The following is a 16,780-nucleotide window of genomic DNA, read 5'->3' on the forward strand; positions in this document are numbered from 1 at the left end:
TGTACCGGGAAATGTAGGTATAAAACAATTGTGGCATATAAGTAAAATCATGTTACGAAAACTCAAATTTTGCCTAGGGAAATTGATTAGTAAGAAATACATCAAAATGTTTATAGTGGCCATAAAATGATGAGGATAATAAGCATATGTATTTTTTGCCTGTTTATGTTTTTTAGATTTTATTTAAGCATTTTTTGCTATGAAAACATTCTAAAAGAATGTAGGAAATGTACGTCATGGCCCAAAGGAAAGATGAAATTCCTAGGACAGCATAACGTGTAGCAACACAGGATATCACTTCATATTTTACAGGCACTGTCAGTCTAGAAGTTAGAACAGCACTGTTTTTCAGCCTCCCTTAGTGCAAGACTGAAGAGCAAGCACTGCCATCATCCCCTCCCTAGGTGCTGTGTATCTTAAGATAATCAAACATCAAATTTCTAATACTGTCCGCAATATCAAATTCTGTTTCTCCATTTCTGCTGTCTTGTTAAGTTGTATAACTGACCCAGTGATACTGGACGTATGTACATTATCAATTCATTTGAAATTTCCGTAAGAGCAGCTAGCCACTTAGAGTAAATAAAAATATGTAATATATTATCTATTGTTGAATATTGACTTCAAGAGATTGTCATGCTTATCTAATGCTTAATGATAATGCTTCATTATAAACCATTCCTTCAATAATGGTGTATCCTGTCAGTCAATAATGGTATATACTTTAGAAAATAATGCTTTGTTTAAATATCAAGATTAATTTTTAAAAATCTTGGTCTGTTGGGCAGAAATTATATTCCTCAATAGGCCTTAGAGGAATGATCTTCAGTGAATGTACTTCCTTCTCTAATTTAAATAGTGGCTTTGTTTACTAATACATTTAATTTGACCACATGAATTATTTTGGCAAAACAGCCAGATAGTTTACTTAAAAAAATCAATTATAGAAGTTGGCTATGTATCAATTGTGGATTGGCAATTGTTTAGGCAATTGTCAAGTATTATCACAATTAGTTGAATCACTTATTTATTATAGACATAACGTGATACGTTCTCACCTGGTGCTTTTTTCTATTGTGGAGACTCTGTAGTAGTTAGTAATTTGGAAAAGGGTGGTAATGCAATAAAATCTTAGCTTAATAGTTAAATTCTCTGATTTTTAGGAGTTGGTAATGCTTCTTTTAGAATATAATGCTGATACTACTGTTGTTAATGGGAGTGGACAGACAGCAAAAGAAGTTACTCATGCCGAAGAAATCAGAAGCATGCTTGAAGGTAAATATCATGGATGTGAACATAAACAGCATTTACTTTCATTATAACCAAGGTTCAGATAATGACTAAAAATGGCTTCTGAGAAAGAGGACAAAACAGAGGATAACCAGCTGATGCTCTAATGATAATGTCATCTTGGAGTCATTGATTAAACACACAATTACCTATATGATAGTTTCTTCACTTAAAGCTTTTAAACTCTTGATTTGTACAAAATTATGGCAAATTTTAAAAATCTGTTTTTCAGGCTGGGTGCAGTGGCTCACATCTATAACCCTAGCACTTTAGTAGACTGAGGCAAGAGGATCACTTGAGGTTAGGAGTTCTAGACTAGCCTGGGCAACATAGCGAAACCCCTGTCTCTACAAAAAATAAAAAATTAAAAAATTAAAAATTAGGTGGATATGATGGTGTGCACCTGTAGTCTCAGCTACTTGGGAGGCTGAGGCAGGAGGATCGTTTGAGCCTAGGAGTTTGAGGCTGCAATGAACCCTGATTGTGCTATTGTACTTTGGTCCAGGCAACAGAGCGAGACCCCCCCCCAAAATATTTGTATTTTGAGTCTCAAAAAAAAATCTGTTTTTCAAATACTCAACAAAATTAAAAGTAGAAAATTAGAGACATGGGGGAATGTGGCTAAAAGGCTGATGAAATATGACAATGAAGGGATACAGAAGTGCAGGACAGTAAGAGGTGGCAGTGCAAACTGTAAGAGGTGTTGCTTTTGGGAGTCACTTGATGTTGGGAAGATAGCTCTGGCTGCCTCAGTTTTCTTTTTGCCCAGGCTGGAGTGCAGTGGTGTGATCTTGGCTCACTGCAACCTCCGCCTCTTGGGTTCAAGCGATTCTCCTGCCTCAGCCTCCCAAGTAACTGGGATTACAGGTGTGCATCACCATGTCCGGCTAAGTTTTTGTATTTTTAGTAGAGACGGGATTTCACCGTGTTGGTCAGGCTGATCTTGAACTCCTGACCTCAGGTGATCCACCTGCCTTGGCCTCCCAAAGTGCTGGGATTGCAGGCCTGAGCCACCGCACCTGGCTCGCTATTTATTTATTTATTGAGATGAGGTCTCACTATGTTGCCCAGGCTGGTCTTGAACTCCTGGTCTCAAGTGATCCTCTCATCTCAGCCTCCCAAAGTACTAGGATTACAGGTGTGAGCCACTGTGCCTGGCCTTCTCAGTTTTCTTGAGGACTTCATTGCAGTATAGCAGGCAGCAGTAATTTCTTGATGGCTGAGCTTCATTGTTATGAATGTCAAAGACTAATTTGCATTTAAGAAAACATGAGTCTGCAATAACTCAGGGCTTTCTCTAAAGCAGTTTAAAACAAAAACATTTCGATGCTTACATTTGGACACCCTCATACAGTAGGATCTTTCTTTGAATGGCCAGGGCTTTCCTATAATTATTTTTTAGTAGTATTTCTAATGTTGAGAAGAGAAGATCTTTAATTTTCTACTTAATGAGTAAAGATATTGAATTAGAGTTGCGATTTCACACATACCCTTTCTTTCCTTTGGAATTCGGAGAAAGGCAATATAATTTTGTACTTAAAGGATGTTGATTTCTTAATTTAAATTTTCAATATTTTTATTTATGTAAAAACCAAGATCCTGCTGTTTATTACCCCAATTAGTCTTGAGAGCTAAAATCTTCTCACTCGTTCTATAGTTTAAAAAACAACACAAAGTCTACTTGTCAGACTTCTTAAGGTCAGTGTCTTGTTTCTGCACTCAAAATGAACCCTCTCCTTATCAATGAACAAGCAAATTAACACATAACGTCTTCTATCAGACACTGTGTTACATCCATTTAGTAACATGTAGAACATATTAGCTGTGGTTCCTGCCCTTTAATAATTTGTGACCGAATAGGGAGGATGAGGTACTGTCTTTAATTATGTCCTGTCACTTTAATTATAACAAGAAGAGAACCCAGAACTGAGGTTTTCCTGACAGACTGGAATGTTAGGTTAGTCTAACAAGTTGACATTTAATAAGGGCAATTGTAAAGACACGCTCCAAGACATTTCAAAACTCAAACTGCACAAGGAAAAGGGCTTAGCTGACTTTACAGGTAATATGATTTGTCAGCTGATGTGGTCTTAGCTTGGGAAATAGAAGTACAGACTGAATAGAGTGATTCTGCTCTAATGAGAGCACCTTACCCACATATAATATCATTTGTGGATAGAGTGTTAAATGGATCATTGGCAGACTACTGGAAGTACCTTGAGTAACCCACTATAAGTAGACCATAAGACCATAAATGGATCAGAAACCGTGTCATAGGGGCCAGGCACAGTGGCTCATGCCTGTAATCCCAGCACTTTGGGAGGCTGAGGTGGGCAGATCACTTGAGGTCAGAAGTTTGAGACCAGCCTGCCCAACATGGTGAAACCCCATCTCTACTAAAAATACAAAAATTAGCTGGGCGTAGTGGTGGACACCTGTAATCCCAGCGACTCGGGAGGCTGAGGCAGAAGAATCACTTGAACCTGGGAGGCGGAAGTTGCAGTGAGCTGATCGCACCACTGCACTCTAGCCTAGAAGGGCCAGGTGCAGTGGCTCACACCTGTAATCCCAGCACTTTGGGAGGCTGAGGCGGGTGGATCACGAGGTCATGAGTTCAAGACCACCCTGGCCAAGATGGTGAAACCCCGTCTCTACTAAAAATACAAAAATTAGCTGGGCGCGGTGGCAGGCAGCTGTAGTCCCAGCTACTCAGGAGGGTGAGCCAGGAGAATTGCTTGAACCCAGGAGGCGGAGGTTGCAGTGAGCTGAGATTGTGCCACTGTGGTCCAGCCTGGGAAACAGAGTGAGACTCTGTCTCAAAAAAACAAACAGAAAAGAAACTATGTCATAGGATAATGCATGGGGAGACAGGAAATGTTTTACCCTGGAAAGAAAGACATAGGCAGGCACAATGAAATTATACTCAAGTACCTGAGAGCTGTTACTTGGGAGAAGGGATGATCTTATTTGTGGCCAGACCAGGGCTGTTTGATTGCCCAGTTGATGGAGTAGCAGGGAGTTTATCTTTGGGTCCAATATATAGAAAAAATGACTTGGATTGCCTTGAAAGATACATGATGGGAGGTATTCAGCAAAGGATAGACTATTGTTAGGCACTATTACTAATGCTGCCTTCTTCTACATCTTGTCTTTTTATTTTGAAAAATTTCGGCCAGGCACAGTAGCTCATGCCTGTAATCCCAGCACTTTGGGAGGCCAAGGTGGGCAGATCACGAGGTCAGGAGATCGAGACCATCCCGGCTAACACAGTGAAACCCCATCTCTACTAAAAATACAAAAAAAAAAAAAATTAGCCAGGCATGGTGGCACGTGCCTGTAGTCCCAGCTACTCAGGAAGCTGAGGCAGGAGAATCACTTGAACCCAAGAGGCAGAGGTTGCAGTGAGCCGAGATTGCACCACTGCACTCCCACCTGGCCAACAGTGAGAATGTGTCTCAAAAAAAAAAAAGAAAAAAAAAAATTTCTAATTTATGGGAACGTTTCAAGAATACTGCAGTAAACATTTGTATGTCCTTCACTCAAATTCACCGATTATTAACATTTTGCCATATCTGGTTGAGACTGTTACATATTTTATGTTATTTATTTACTTTTAATTTTTTTGTTGAGCTATTTGAGAGTAATTTGCAAACATAGTGATACCTCACCCCTAAATACTTCAGTATCTCTTAAGAACAAGGATTATTTTCTTACATAATCACAATATAGTGCTCGATTTCAGGAAAATTAACATTAACATAATATATTTTTATATTCAGATTCAGCCAGTTGTCCAAATAATGTCCTTTGTAGCATTTTCCCCTCCAATCCTAGATTAGATTCTAGGATCTAATCCAGAAACCCACATTGCATTTAATTGTGACATCATCTCTTTCATTTTCTTTTATCTGAAACAGTTCCTCAGCCCTTTTCTTGATACTGACTTTTTTTTTTTTTTTTTTGAGACAAGAGTTTCACTCTGTCACCCAGGCTGGAGTTCAGTGGTGTGATCATAGCTCACTGAAGCCTTGCATTCATGGGTCAAGCCACTCTCCTGCTTCAGCCTCCCAAGTAGTTAGGACTATAGGCATGCACCACCATGCCTGGCTTTATGTTATGTTATGTATGTTATGTATGTTATGTTATGTATTTTATGTTTGTTATGTTATGTATTACTTTATTTTATTTTTATAGAGAAAAGGCCTCAATATATTGCCCAGGCTGGTCTGGAGCTCCTGGCCTCAAGTGATTCTCTTAATTTGGCCTCCTAGAGTATTGAGGTTAACAGGCGTGAGCCTTGCCACCTGGCCGATATTGACCTTTTTGGAGAGGAAAGCGGTTGTGGGATTATTTGTAGAATGGCCCTTGATTTTGGTTTTTCTCTTGTGATTAGATTCAGGATATGTATTTCTGTCAGAAGCATTATGTAGGTGAGTTTCTTTCCCATGCCAGTGCATCCTATTAGGAGGCACATAATGTCACTTTGTTTCATTATTAGTGATGTTAACTCTGGTCACTTTGTGGTCCACTGTAAAGGCATCTTTTCCCTTTGTAATTAATAAACGACCTGCAGGGAGAAAAACTGAGACAATGTAAATACCCCATTTACCAATAAACTTCTACTCAGTGGTTTTAGCATTCATGGATAGTATTTGTCCTAATCATTGATTACTCTAGTGGTTGCAAAGTAATGATTTGCTATCATGAATGAAATATATTTTCCAGGTGCTCTCCTGCATTTCAAGTGTACTACTATTCAGCCTATTCTCTGCATGTATGTAAGCATCAGTCGGGACAGAGGTAGACTTTGTGACCTCTAAGATCCTCACTTATTTGATTCTGATGGAAAAGAAAGACAGTTTAGAGTGATACTAAATTTAAATCTTATAGGACAAATATTTTTTGGATTTGTAGCATTTGCTTTAAGAATATTTATTGAGAGATAAAGTATATGCAGAAAAGTTCACATCATGAATGTATAGCTCCTTTAGAACTATTTCTGTAGAACACATCTCTGTAAACAGCACCCACATCAACAAGCAGAACACTGCGAGCATTCTAGAAGCCTGACCACCCAGACTAGAATATTTGATTTTCACTGATGTAATCAGCAGTTTTATTTCAGTGTCCTGAAAGAATACAGGACAGGAACATAATCTAAGAACATATACAGTATTTTCAACTCCAAATTCCTGACCATTTTCCTTCATTTATGAGCCTAGACAACCTAGAAAGAAACAAGGGTATCTTTTATTTTCCTTCCCTAAAACCTGGGACAAACATTAAGCATTATTTGAATATTCAACACATATTTATTGACCAACTATGCACTGTGCCAGACACTGTCATAAATGATTTGGTTACACAGACAGATAAGAACAAGTACCTGGCTGGACATGGTGGCTCACGCCTGTAATCCCAGCACTTTGGGAGGCCAAGGCAGGCAGATCATGAGGTCAGGAGATTGAGACCATCCTGGCTAACATGGTAAAACCCAGTCTCTACTAAAAATACAAAAACAAATTAGCCAGGTGTGGTGGCAAGCACCTGTAGTCCCAGCTACTTGGGAGGCTGAGGCAAGAGAATGGCGTGAACCCAGCAGGCGGAGGTTTCAGTGCGACTGGATCGCGCCATTGCACTCCAACCTGGGCGACAGAGCGAGACTCTGTCTCAAAAAACAAAAAAACAAAAAAAAAGAACTAGTACCTGGCTTCAAGAATGACAGAGGGGATAAATTACAGGTCAGGGTGATACATGCAGTGGGGGAGGGATGTACGAGAGGTATAGGAAATATTGTTCTCAAAGAGTTCCTAGTTCAGCAGCCATAGAACCAGTGGGAGGAAAGATTGAAAATAGTGCGTCCCAGCAGCGGAAGCCATGGACAGTCTACAGAGAGGCTTGGCTGTCTTCTGAAGTAGAGTCTGGGTGTGGAAATAAAAATGTGGGAAAAGAAGATGATGGTATATAGCAATGTTAGTCATTTCTTAAGACAAAGGTAAACTAGTTTCAGCAGTTCCTGGATTCAGTATATGTGCTCCCTGTAGTTTAAATGCAATGGTACGTGTAGAGTCTTAAACAGCATTTAGCACATAGTGGTTACTATTAACAAATGTTCATCTGTTTCCCCAGTCACCTGGCTCCTCAACCTGCTTCTCTGTCCATGACTTGACTTTAGCCAGGATGACCTGAAAAACCTTTTATAGTTCCTCCTTTGCAGCCTCTGCACAGGACATTGTAGACGTATATTTAGTGGGATCACCAAGCCTTTCTCTGAAATTGCTTCCTTTCTATAAACCAAAATAGAATTCAGATCTAGCAGAAATTAGATCTTACTTACATATTCCATTGTCTTACACAAATCAGATTACCAGTTGCTCTTTTCCTGTAAGTATGACTTCAGAGGAAGCATAGTGATAAGAGCATGGACTCTGGAACTAGCCTGCTTGAGTTCAAATCCCAGCTCCTCCACTTCTGGTTGTGTGACCTTGGTTAAATTCCATAACCTTTTGGTGCCTCAGTTCCTTTGTCTGTAAAAATCAATATAATAACAGCACCTACCTCAGAGTAGTTAATGAGGATTTAATGAGTTAGTATTTTTAAGGAGCTTTGAATAGCACTTGGCATGTAGTAAGTGCTAAAGTATTTGTTAAAGATATAAAAATAGGCAAGGTGGCTCATGCCTATAATCTCAGTGCTTTGAAAAGTCAATGCAGAAAGATTGCTTGAGGCCAGGAGTTTGAGACCAGCCTGGGCAACATAGTTAAGACCCCCGTCTCTACAAAAAATAAAAATATTCACCCGGTGTGGTGGTGCACACCTGTGGTCCTAGCTACTTTGGAGGCTGAGGCAAGAGAATCACATGAGCCCAGGAATTTGAAGCTGCAATGAGGTATGACTGTGCCACTGCACTCCAGCCTGGGTGACAGGGTGACAGGCTTGTTGATCCCACTAAATATACATCTACAGTGTCCTGTGCAGAGGCTGCAAAGGAGGAACTATAAAAGGTTTTTCAGGTCATCCTGGCTAAAGTTATGGACAGATGACCTTCTCAACATATATACATACATACATAAATTTTATATTTTTATGTGGCAATTTATAAATAAATTGATATGTCTGCATATATTTATATGACATGTATGTCTTTCTATCAGTGCTATTTCTTATTGTTATTTTTCACATTCTGAGGTTCTAGAAGGTATGAACTCCACTTGTCTACCTTTCCAAGGCAAATATGTAATAGTATTTCAGTACATAAAAGTAATCCATAATTAGTTTTGATGGTTATTGTTAGTGAGTGAAATGCTTAAAGACTTCTGAAAACCCGAATTCATCCAAACCTGAAATAAATAGAACTCTGTAATCTGAATTGTAAGGTAATAACAATAAATTTTAACTACATTTGAATTATAATCCAAAACATTTTGGTTTTTCTTATCATGATCACTTTATTCTTTATAATGAATTTGTAATTGGATCCTGACTAGCAGTGGATAATAAGTATTTTTCTTTTGCAGCTGTAGAAAGGACTCAACAAAGAAAGCTTGAAGAATTACTTTTAGCAGCAGCAAGAGAAGGCAAAACAACAGAACTCACAGCTCTGGTAAAACAAACACAAAAACCCCAAAAGACAAAAAGCAGTCTTTCTTTACACTTCAGGAAAATTTTTACTTAATGTTAAGTACATAATTTAGTTGAATTGTGGAACCAAGAACTCCAGAGATCATAATAGGAGAACCAAAGTTCTTAATATCTAAAAACACTCAGCATGGTGATAGTTTAGGCAGGACACATTTTAAATGGTGATATTTTTCTGAATTTCTGACTTACACCCACCCTAATCCCCCTGAAAACCTGATGGATAAGAATCTGTTTTTTCATGGTAAATAGTTAACGTAAGGACAACTTATATATATATTACATATATTTTGTGATTAAGCCAATTGCAATATAATAAATAGGACCCTATAAAGGAATAAGTTTTTCTAGTTTTGATCAGCAGTAGTTTCTGGGAGGAATGCTACACTTCTGGAAGGTACTATGCAAAGAAGGGACAGTATTTTGGAATACTTATACCACATTAGACTGAAAGGTTTGCCTGTTCCCCCCCCGCCCCTTAGAAGACCTACTTTCCAGCTTCCATTCCTGCACACTCTCATTAAACATGAAACTCTAAATTTGTTCTGAATTCATCACTGAAGCACTGCCATTTGCTTTAAAGTTATTTCAGCTCATTTGAAAGGGCCTCTTTGGTTTCTAAGTATAGCGCCCAAAGCAGTTTTTAAATTTTGTGAAATGGAGTCTATATAAAGAAGCTTCTAAAGCAATAAGTTAGGAACAACAAATTCAGTAGAACCTTGACATTTACACATTTAACATTTATGGTTTTAACTCTTCTGAAAGACTGGCAGACTGATTTGTAATTCTGCTGTCACAAGTATGAATTGCAAGGCTGGTAGGGGCCAGTAAGTCATTGTGAAATCTTAGTGTCTGAGGTGTGTGAGATGGCCCTGGCACAGTGCAGAGTGTCTGCTGTCAGAGGAGTGTGAGACCCGGACACAGGCCTGAGAGCTATCTCAGGGCATCTGAGAATAAGCATGGAAGTGGCAGGGTTGGCTGCTTTAGTGAGCAAGAAACCACTAACAGCCTAGATGCCAAGGAGCTCGGCTATTCTTCAGGCTCTGCTGATACACCCTCCTGTGAATTATGAGAGAAAGTCTATTTTTGATATATAATTCTGCATTGCATTTTTTTGATTGTTAGCTCAACAGGCCCAATCCTCCTGATGTTAACTGTTCGGATCAGTTAGGAAATACACCCTTGCATTGTGCAGCTTACCGGGCCCATAAACAATGTGCCTTAAAGCTTCTAAGAAGTGGAGCAGACCCTAATCTGAAGAACAAAAATGGTAAGCATGTTGGTGAAAACCATCGTTGGCCATTTTGAAACTATAAAATGAAGTCAGTACCATATAAAATTGTTTTGTTTCAGTATCCAGCCTTTGTTAAACTGTATAGTTTCTATTTAATTTTGGAGCCAAGGCGTTCACACAAAAGAAAAAATGATGACAAAGGTAGATCCTACCCTCAAGGAAAAGATAAGTGCAGTTGATTCTTGTTATTTGCAGTAGCTGTATTCTATAAAGTTGCCACTAGCACTGAATTAGAGAACACTGAACTATTGTTCCTAGGGGAAAATACAGGATTAGGTTCCTGCAAGCCTTGGGTCACAACATTTTCATGAATTGATCATTATGAAACCTTTTTTTTTTTTTGCTGTTTCTATTTAATACATATTGTTGACTCATTCACATTGAACTCATAGCCAACAGCATCATAGCTCACGCTTGAGTAAAGTTTTCTTCAGAAGGCACATCACAGCCTTTTCCACTGAGGTATATTAGACAGCACTACAGCACAATGCTAGGGGCCTTGTTTTTTTTTTTTTTTTTTGAGACAGAGTCTGTCCCTGTTGCCCAGTCTGGAGTGCAGTGGTGCCATCTCAGCTCACTGCAACCTCCTTCTCCTGGGTTCAAGTGATTCTCCTGCCTCAGCCTCCCAAGTAGCTGGAACTGCAGGCATGCACCTGTAGTGCACCATGTCTGGCTGATTTTTTTGTATTTTTAGTAGAGATGGGGTTTCACCATGTTGGCCAGGCTGGTCTCGAACTCCTGACCTCAAATGATCTGCCCACCTCGGCCTCCCAAAGTGCTGGGATTACAGTTGTAAGCCACCGCGCCTGGCCGCTTGGGGCCATTTTAAACAGCAAAGTCACCAACAAAAAATATAAAAGGTGGAAAGTGTGACCCTAAATAGACCATGACGAGGATATTTGTTTATAGTAGGAGAGCTTCTAGAATGAAACAAGAAGGCCAGGCATCATCTTCTTCTACCTCAGCTAGAAAATGAGCACTGGGCAACCCACATTTTTCACCACTCTGGGCATGTTTGTGAATGACTGAGAAACTACAATGAATATTGACCTTGGGGTTACAAGTGAATTTTAGCAGTAGGCAAATATGGAATACGTTAATAATGAGGATTGACTGTACATGTGTGACAATTTGAAGACAGAATCAGAAGCCAGAAAAGAAGTTGTAAAAGGTGTCTTGGGTATTTAAAAGAGGAACATGCCATCAGGGCCTTTTCACATCACTTTTTAGGATGCTTCCTGCTGCCTGCTACCAGCCTGGGTTAGGCCTCGTCAGGGGTCCCATAGGACCCTGTGTTCACCTCCATCAGAGCCTAAATCACACCCCATGGTATTTGTTGGCTTATGATGCTGTCTCCCATGAGACTGAACTCCTAAGGGCAGGCCTCATACTTCATTGTCTGGTTCACCCAGCACCTAGAGTAATGCATAGCACATAACACCTGGGAAGGGCTGTCTGTTTGTTGAAGGTTTGGAGTCATTAGAAATAGTTTCACAGGCCGGGCGCGGTGACTCAAGCCTGTAATCCCAGCACTTTGAGAGGCCGAGGCTGGTGGATCACAAGGTCAAGAGATTGAGACCATCCTGGTCAACATGGTGAAACCCCATCTCTACTAAAAATACAAAAATTAGCCAGGCGTCGTGGCATGCACCTGTAGTCCCAGCTACTGGGGAGGCTGAGGCAGCAGAATTGCTTGAACCCAGGAGGTGGAGGTTGCAGTGAGGCGAGATCACGCCATTGCACTCCAGCCTGGCAACAGAGTGAGACTCTGTCTCAAAAAAAAAAAAAGAAATAGTTTCATAAAGGAATAGGTACTTGATACAGATCCTGAAGCCCTACTAGGATTTAAAAAATGTTTTCATTTCTAGGGGCTGGGCACCGTGGCTCACGCCTGTAATCCCAGCACTTTGGGAGGCCGAGGCGGGTGGATCACCTGAGGTCAGGAGTTCAAGTGGTGGCACGTGCCTGTAGTCCCAGCTACTCAGGAGGCTGAGGCAGGAGAATCGCTTGAACCCGGGAGGCAGAGGTTGCAGTGAGCCGAGATTGTGCCACTGCACTCCAGCCTGGGCAACAAGAGCAAAACTGTCTCAAAAAAAAAAAAAAAAAAAAGTTTTATCTCTAGATACTTTACTTTGTACCTTCATTACCATTATTGTCTTTTTATCTGGAGCCTTTTTGTCTTGATAATAATGGTAGTTAATAACAATACCATTATAATCTAGTAAGATTTTGATAAGCAGGAGTTTGGGAAAGGGTATTCTGAGCAGAGGGAAGATTATCAGAAAAGGTTAAGGTGAAAAATGCAAATCAGGTATAGGTGAAATCCCCAGTTTGCCGCATCCAAGGGCACATCCAGGGGAGCAGTCGGAGGTCATCCCAAAATGCAAGTTACACTTGTACAGTAGGGCCATTGAAATGGTCTTGGGTGAGAGGTGATTAGGACCTGAACTTTTTGTTTTCAAGGAGCAAGACACATTTATTTCTTAATAATAAAACAAAAATTCTTCAAGCAGATATCATATTCAATATCAAAAAGCCTCAGGATAAAAAGGTGCCTTAAGCTTGGTGTAACCAGGTTACATTTAAGTACTGTCGTAGACCCATATAACCAATCAGCTTTGAGGAAAATAGTTTTGCCATCACAACAGTTTAAGATAAAAAAAAAACACATTCAATTTAAAATTTATAATGTTATTATAAGAGCTGTCAAATCAAGTGCCTTATGTAGAATAACGGTCTAAAAAATGAGCTTACCATAGTAAGATTTAGAAGGTGCTTTCCTTGGTGAATTTGAGTTTTGAAGTTTAGAGACTTTTTTTATACAAAGATATTTGTGGGAGCAAAGGTGAATATTAGCTATATGCTATAGTTATAAATCATTAGCCTTCATTGCAAGGCCAGTGTACCTATGTTCAATTTTATATATTCAGTTAATATATATTTTATATGTAATTAGAATTAACTGGTACGTTATATGCATGGACAACTCAGTGACTGGATTTGTATTACATAAGGCTAGCAGGACATACTGTTCTTTTTTTTTTTTTTTTTTTTGACAGAGTTTCACTCTGTCACCCAGGCTGGAGTGCAGTGGCACGATCGCGACTCACTGCAACCTCCGCCTCCTGGGTTCAAGTGATTCTCCTGCCTCAGCCTCCTGAGGATTACAGGCATGCGCCACCATACCCGGCTAATTTTTGTATTTTTAGTAGAGATGGGGTTTTGCCATGTTGGCCAGGCTGGTCTCGAATTCCTGACCTCAGGTGACCCACACGCCTCAGCCTCCCAAAGTGCTAGGATTACAGGTGGGAGCCACTGTGCCCAATGTCTTTTAAAAATTTTCTCCTTAGAGATGGGGTCTCACCCTTTTGCTCAGGCTGGAGTGCAGTGATGCCATCTTTGCTCACTGCAGCCTCAAACTCTGAGCTCAAGTGGCCCTTTTGCCTCAGCCTCCTAAGTGGCTGGGACCACAGATGCATGCCACTATGTCTGGCTAGGACCTGAGCTTTATTGACATCTATAGGAGTGGAAAGGGGAAAGAAAATTGGTTAGAGATCCCCTGCTTGACTGGCTGTTATGCTCTAGACTCTCATTGTCTAACAGAAATATGATGGGAGTCACATATGTAATTTTAAGTTTCTAGTAGCCATGTTAAAAGTGAAAAAAGAGGTGAAATTAACTGTAATTATGTGTTTTACTTAAAGTAATATATCCAAAATGCCATTTCAACATATAATTGGTAAACAATAATTATCAGTGAGATCTCATATTCCTTTTCTGATACTAAGTCTTTGAAACCTGGTGTGTATTTCTGCACTTACAGCACATCTCAGTGTGGACTAGCCACATTTGAAGCACTGGGTAGCCGTATGTGATTACTGTCCACCATATTGGACAGTGCAGCTCTACACATAACAAGCTATCCCGGAGGCTCTCTGGTTCACTGTGTTGTCCACACCTTGCACATACTATTCTCTCTGCCAGAAGTGCTCTTGTCTTTCTTGTCCATCTGGTAAACCCTAGTCTTGCTTTAAGAGCTAGCATAAATTCTGCTTCCCCAGAGAGCCTTTCCCTGTATCCCTAAGACAGATACAGTTTCATGGAGCAGGAGAGAATGCAGAAATCAACCCATGTAAGTATGGTGATTTAATTTTCGACTGAAGTGTGAAGACAGTCAATGGAAAAGGATAAACTAAGAGTTACAAAAGCAAAAATTGACATCAAAGTGAGATTATGGCCGGGTGTGGTGGCTCACACCTGTAATCCCAGCACTTTGGGAGGCCGAGGCAGGTGGATCATGAGGTCAGGAGACCAAGACCATCCTGGCTAACACGATGAAACCCTGTCTCTACTAAAAAAAAAAAAAAAAAAAAAATACAAAAAATTAGCTGGGCGTGGTGGCACATACCTGGTAGTCCCAGCTACTCGGGAGGCTGAGGCAGAAGAATTGCTTGAACCCGGGAGGTGAAGGTTGCAGTGAGCCAAGATCGCACCACTGCACTCCAGCCTGGATGACAGAGACTCCATCTCAAAAAAAAAAAAACAAAAAACAAAAAGAAAAAAAAAAAGTGTGATTTCTAGTGTCTTTACCAGTTTGCCAAAGACTTGAGCAGTTTTTCTGTGTGGTGTTTTATGATTTTTCCTTCAAAAATGTAGATTCAGAAGCGTCCAAATGAAATAAGAATTAATATAGTTCCATACAAATACCAGTCTAAATGGAAAAAAAAACTTCCCTTGTAAATATTGAAAAGTTACTATTGGTATTCAAATGTATATTTACTCTATAGTTTATATTAGTAACCAAAGTTGAACATTCCTATTAAAGCTATTAAATTGTTTTTGACAAAAGTCAGAATGGCATCTTCTGAAAGAGAATAATTTTAAAAAATCAGGCCAGGCGCGGTGGCTCAAGCCTATAATCACAGTGCTTTGGGAAGCTGAGGCGGGTGGATCATTTGAGGTCAGGAGCTCGAGACCAGCCTGACCAACATGATGAAACCCTGTCTCTACTAAAAAATAAAAATTAGCCGGGTGTGGTGGCAGGTGCTTGTATTTCCAGCTACTTGGGAGGCTGAGGCAGGAGAATCGCTTGCAGCGAGCCAAGATCATGCCACTGCACTCCAGCCTGGGTGACAGAGTAAGACTCCCTCTTAAAAAAAAAAAAAAAATCATTCAATCAAAGGCTGGGCGCGGTGGCTCACTCCTGTTATCCCAGCACTTTGGCAGGCCATGGCAGGTGGATCACTTGAGGTCAGGAGTTCAAGGCCAACATAGTAAAACCTTGTGTTTGCTAAAAATACAAAATCAGCCGGGCATGGTGGAGCGTGCCTGTAATCCCAGTTACTTAGGAGGCTGTGGCAGGAGAATCACTTGAACCTGGGAGGTGGAGGTTGAAGTGAGCCAAGATTGTTCCACTGCACTCCAGCGTGGGTGACAGAGCAAGACTGTTTCCAAAAAAAAAAAAAAAAAAGGAAAAGAAAAACCATAAGAGTGATGTTTGCATTATAGAAATCTTCAAAAATAGAAAAAAAAAATTACCCGATCATAGCCAGTTACTTTGGCATCTTTCTAATCTATTTTCAGGCCTATTTTAGAACATTTTTTAAAAATTGTAGAACGAATGCTTGTTATAGTTGCAATGAGGAAAACAAAAGCACTAGAAAAGTATATAATCACCTCTAACCCAAACGTCTAAAGATTTAGTTTTTAGTTGTTAATATTTTAGTTTTAGTTGTTAATGTTCCATAGTAACATATATTTTTAAAAAGTTTTAAGTAACAGATACTACCTCAAGAATATAAGCAAAAGAAAAGTTATACATTACTCACAGACGAATATACAGGCATATCATGTTATTCCAAAGCGGGAAATGGCATTAGGCATCAGATGGGATGGAACTGGGAACCAGAAAACTGTTAGGAACCAAGATGGCTGCCTTGTGTGTGTCTGTCTCTCACTGCGTGGTCTGATCATGTCTTCTAGCAGACCAGCTGTTTTGTTTTCCAGTGTACATAATGGAAGATGGCTGCCCCGTTACTCCACTCAGGAGACCACAGTCTCTCAACCTCAGTGTTACATTTCAGTGGGAGATTATGTGTTAGTACCTGCTTGTGTCAGGAGTCTGTGCCTAGTGTAGTCACTTGGGATTTTAGGGGTGGGACATATGGTACAGAGGTGGCTGCCAGGCCCTCCTCCTGGGAATGTGGATAGGGACAGAGGGGTAAATGGTTGAGGACTGGCAGATACCTCAGAAAGTATCTCTTCATTTTAGTTGACAGGTTGTAAATAGAGTTGGCCTATCAAAATCCCACTTTTATGAAGTATCAACAGCTTTTCCACATTGTCCCCAGAAGCACAGTCATCATGGCTCACCTTATGAAAAGTACTTCATATGGATATAACATAATTTTTTCACTCAAAAGTCTAGTGATAAGAACAATTCTGTATTATTATTTTTTTACAGTGAAAATGTCTTAGTCCTTATTTTTTCTTTTTTAAAAAACAAGGGCTGGTTATGGTGGCTCATGCCTGTAATCCCAGCACTTTGGAAGCCAAGGC

The 16,780-nt window shown here is 40.0% G+C and overlaps 1 protein-coding gene across 3 annotated transcripts in view; it reads left to right on the top strand.

Moving 5' to 3' along the window:
- Nucleotides 1-16,780, top strand: part of OSBPL1A (oxysterol binding protein like 1A) — a 234,893-nt gene that overhangs the window by 52,929 nt on the left and 165,184 nt on the right. For all 3 annotated transcript variants that reach the window (XM_055235932.2, XM_063614806.1, XM_055235945.2), the window contains exons 5-7: nt 1,164-1,275; nt 8,808-8,893; nt 10,054-10,198. In XM_055235932.2, coding sequence (XP_055091907.1) covers nt 1,164-1,275; nt 8,808-8,893; nt 10,054-10,198 — 343 coding nt within the window. The remainder of the gene's footprint in view (nt 1-1,163; nt 1,276-8,807; nt 8,894-10,053; nt 10,199-16,780) is intronic.

Source organism: Symphalangus syndactylus, chromosome 1 (genome assembly GCF_028878055.3).
Source record: "Symphalangus syndactylus isolate Jambi chromosome 1, NHGRI_mSymSyn1-v2.1_pri, whole genome shotgun sequence".
Taxonomy (NCBI): Eukaryota; Metazoa; Chordata; class Mammalia; order Primates; family Hylobatidae; genus Symphalangus; species Symphalangus syndactylus.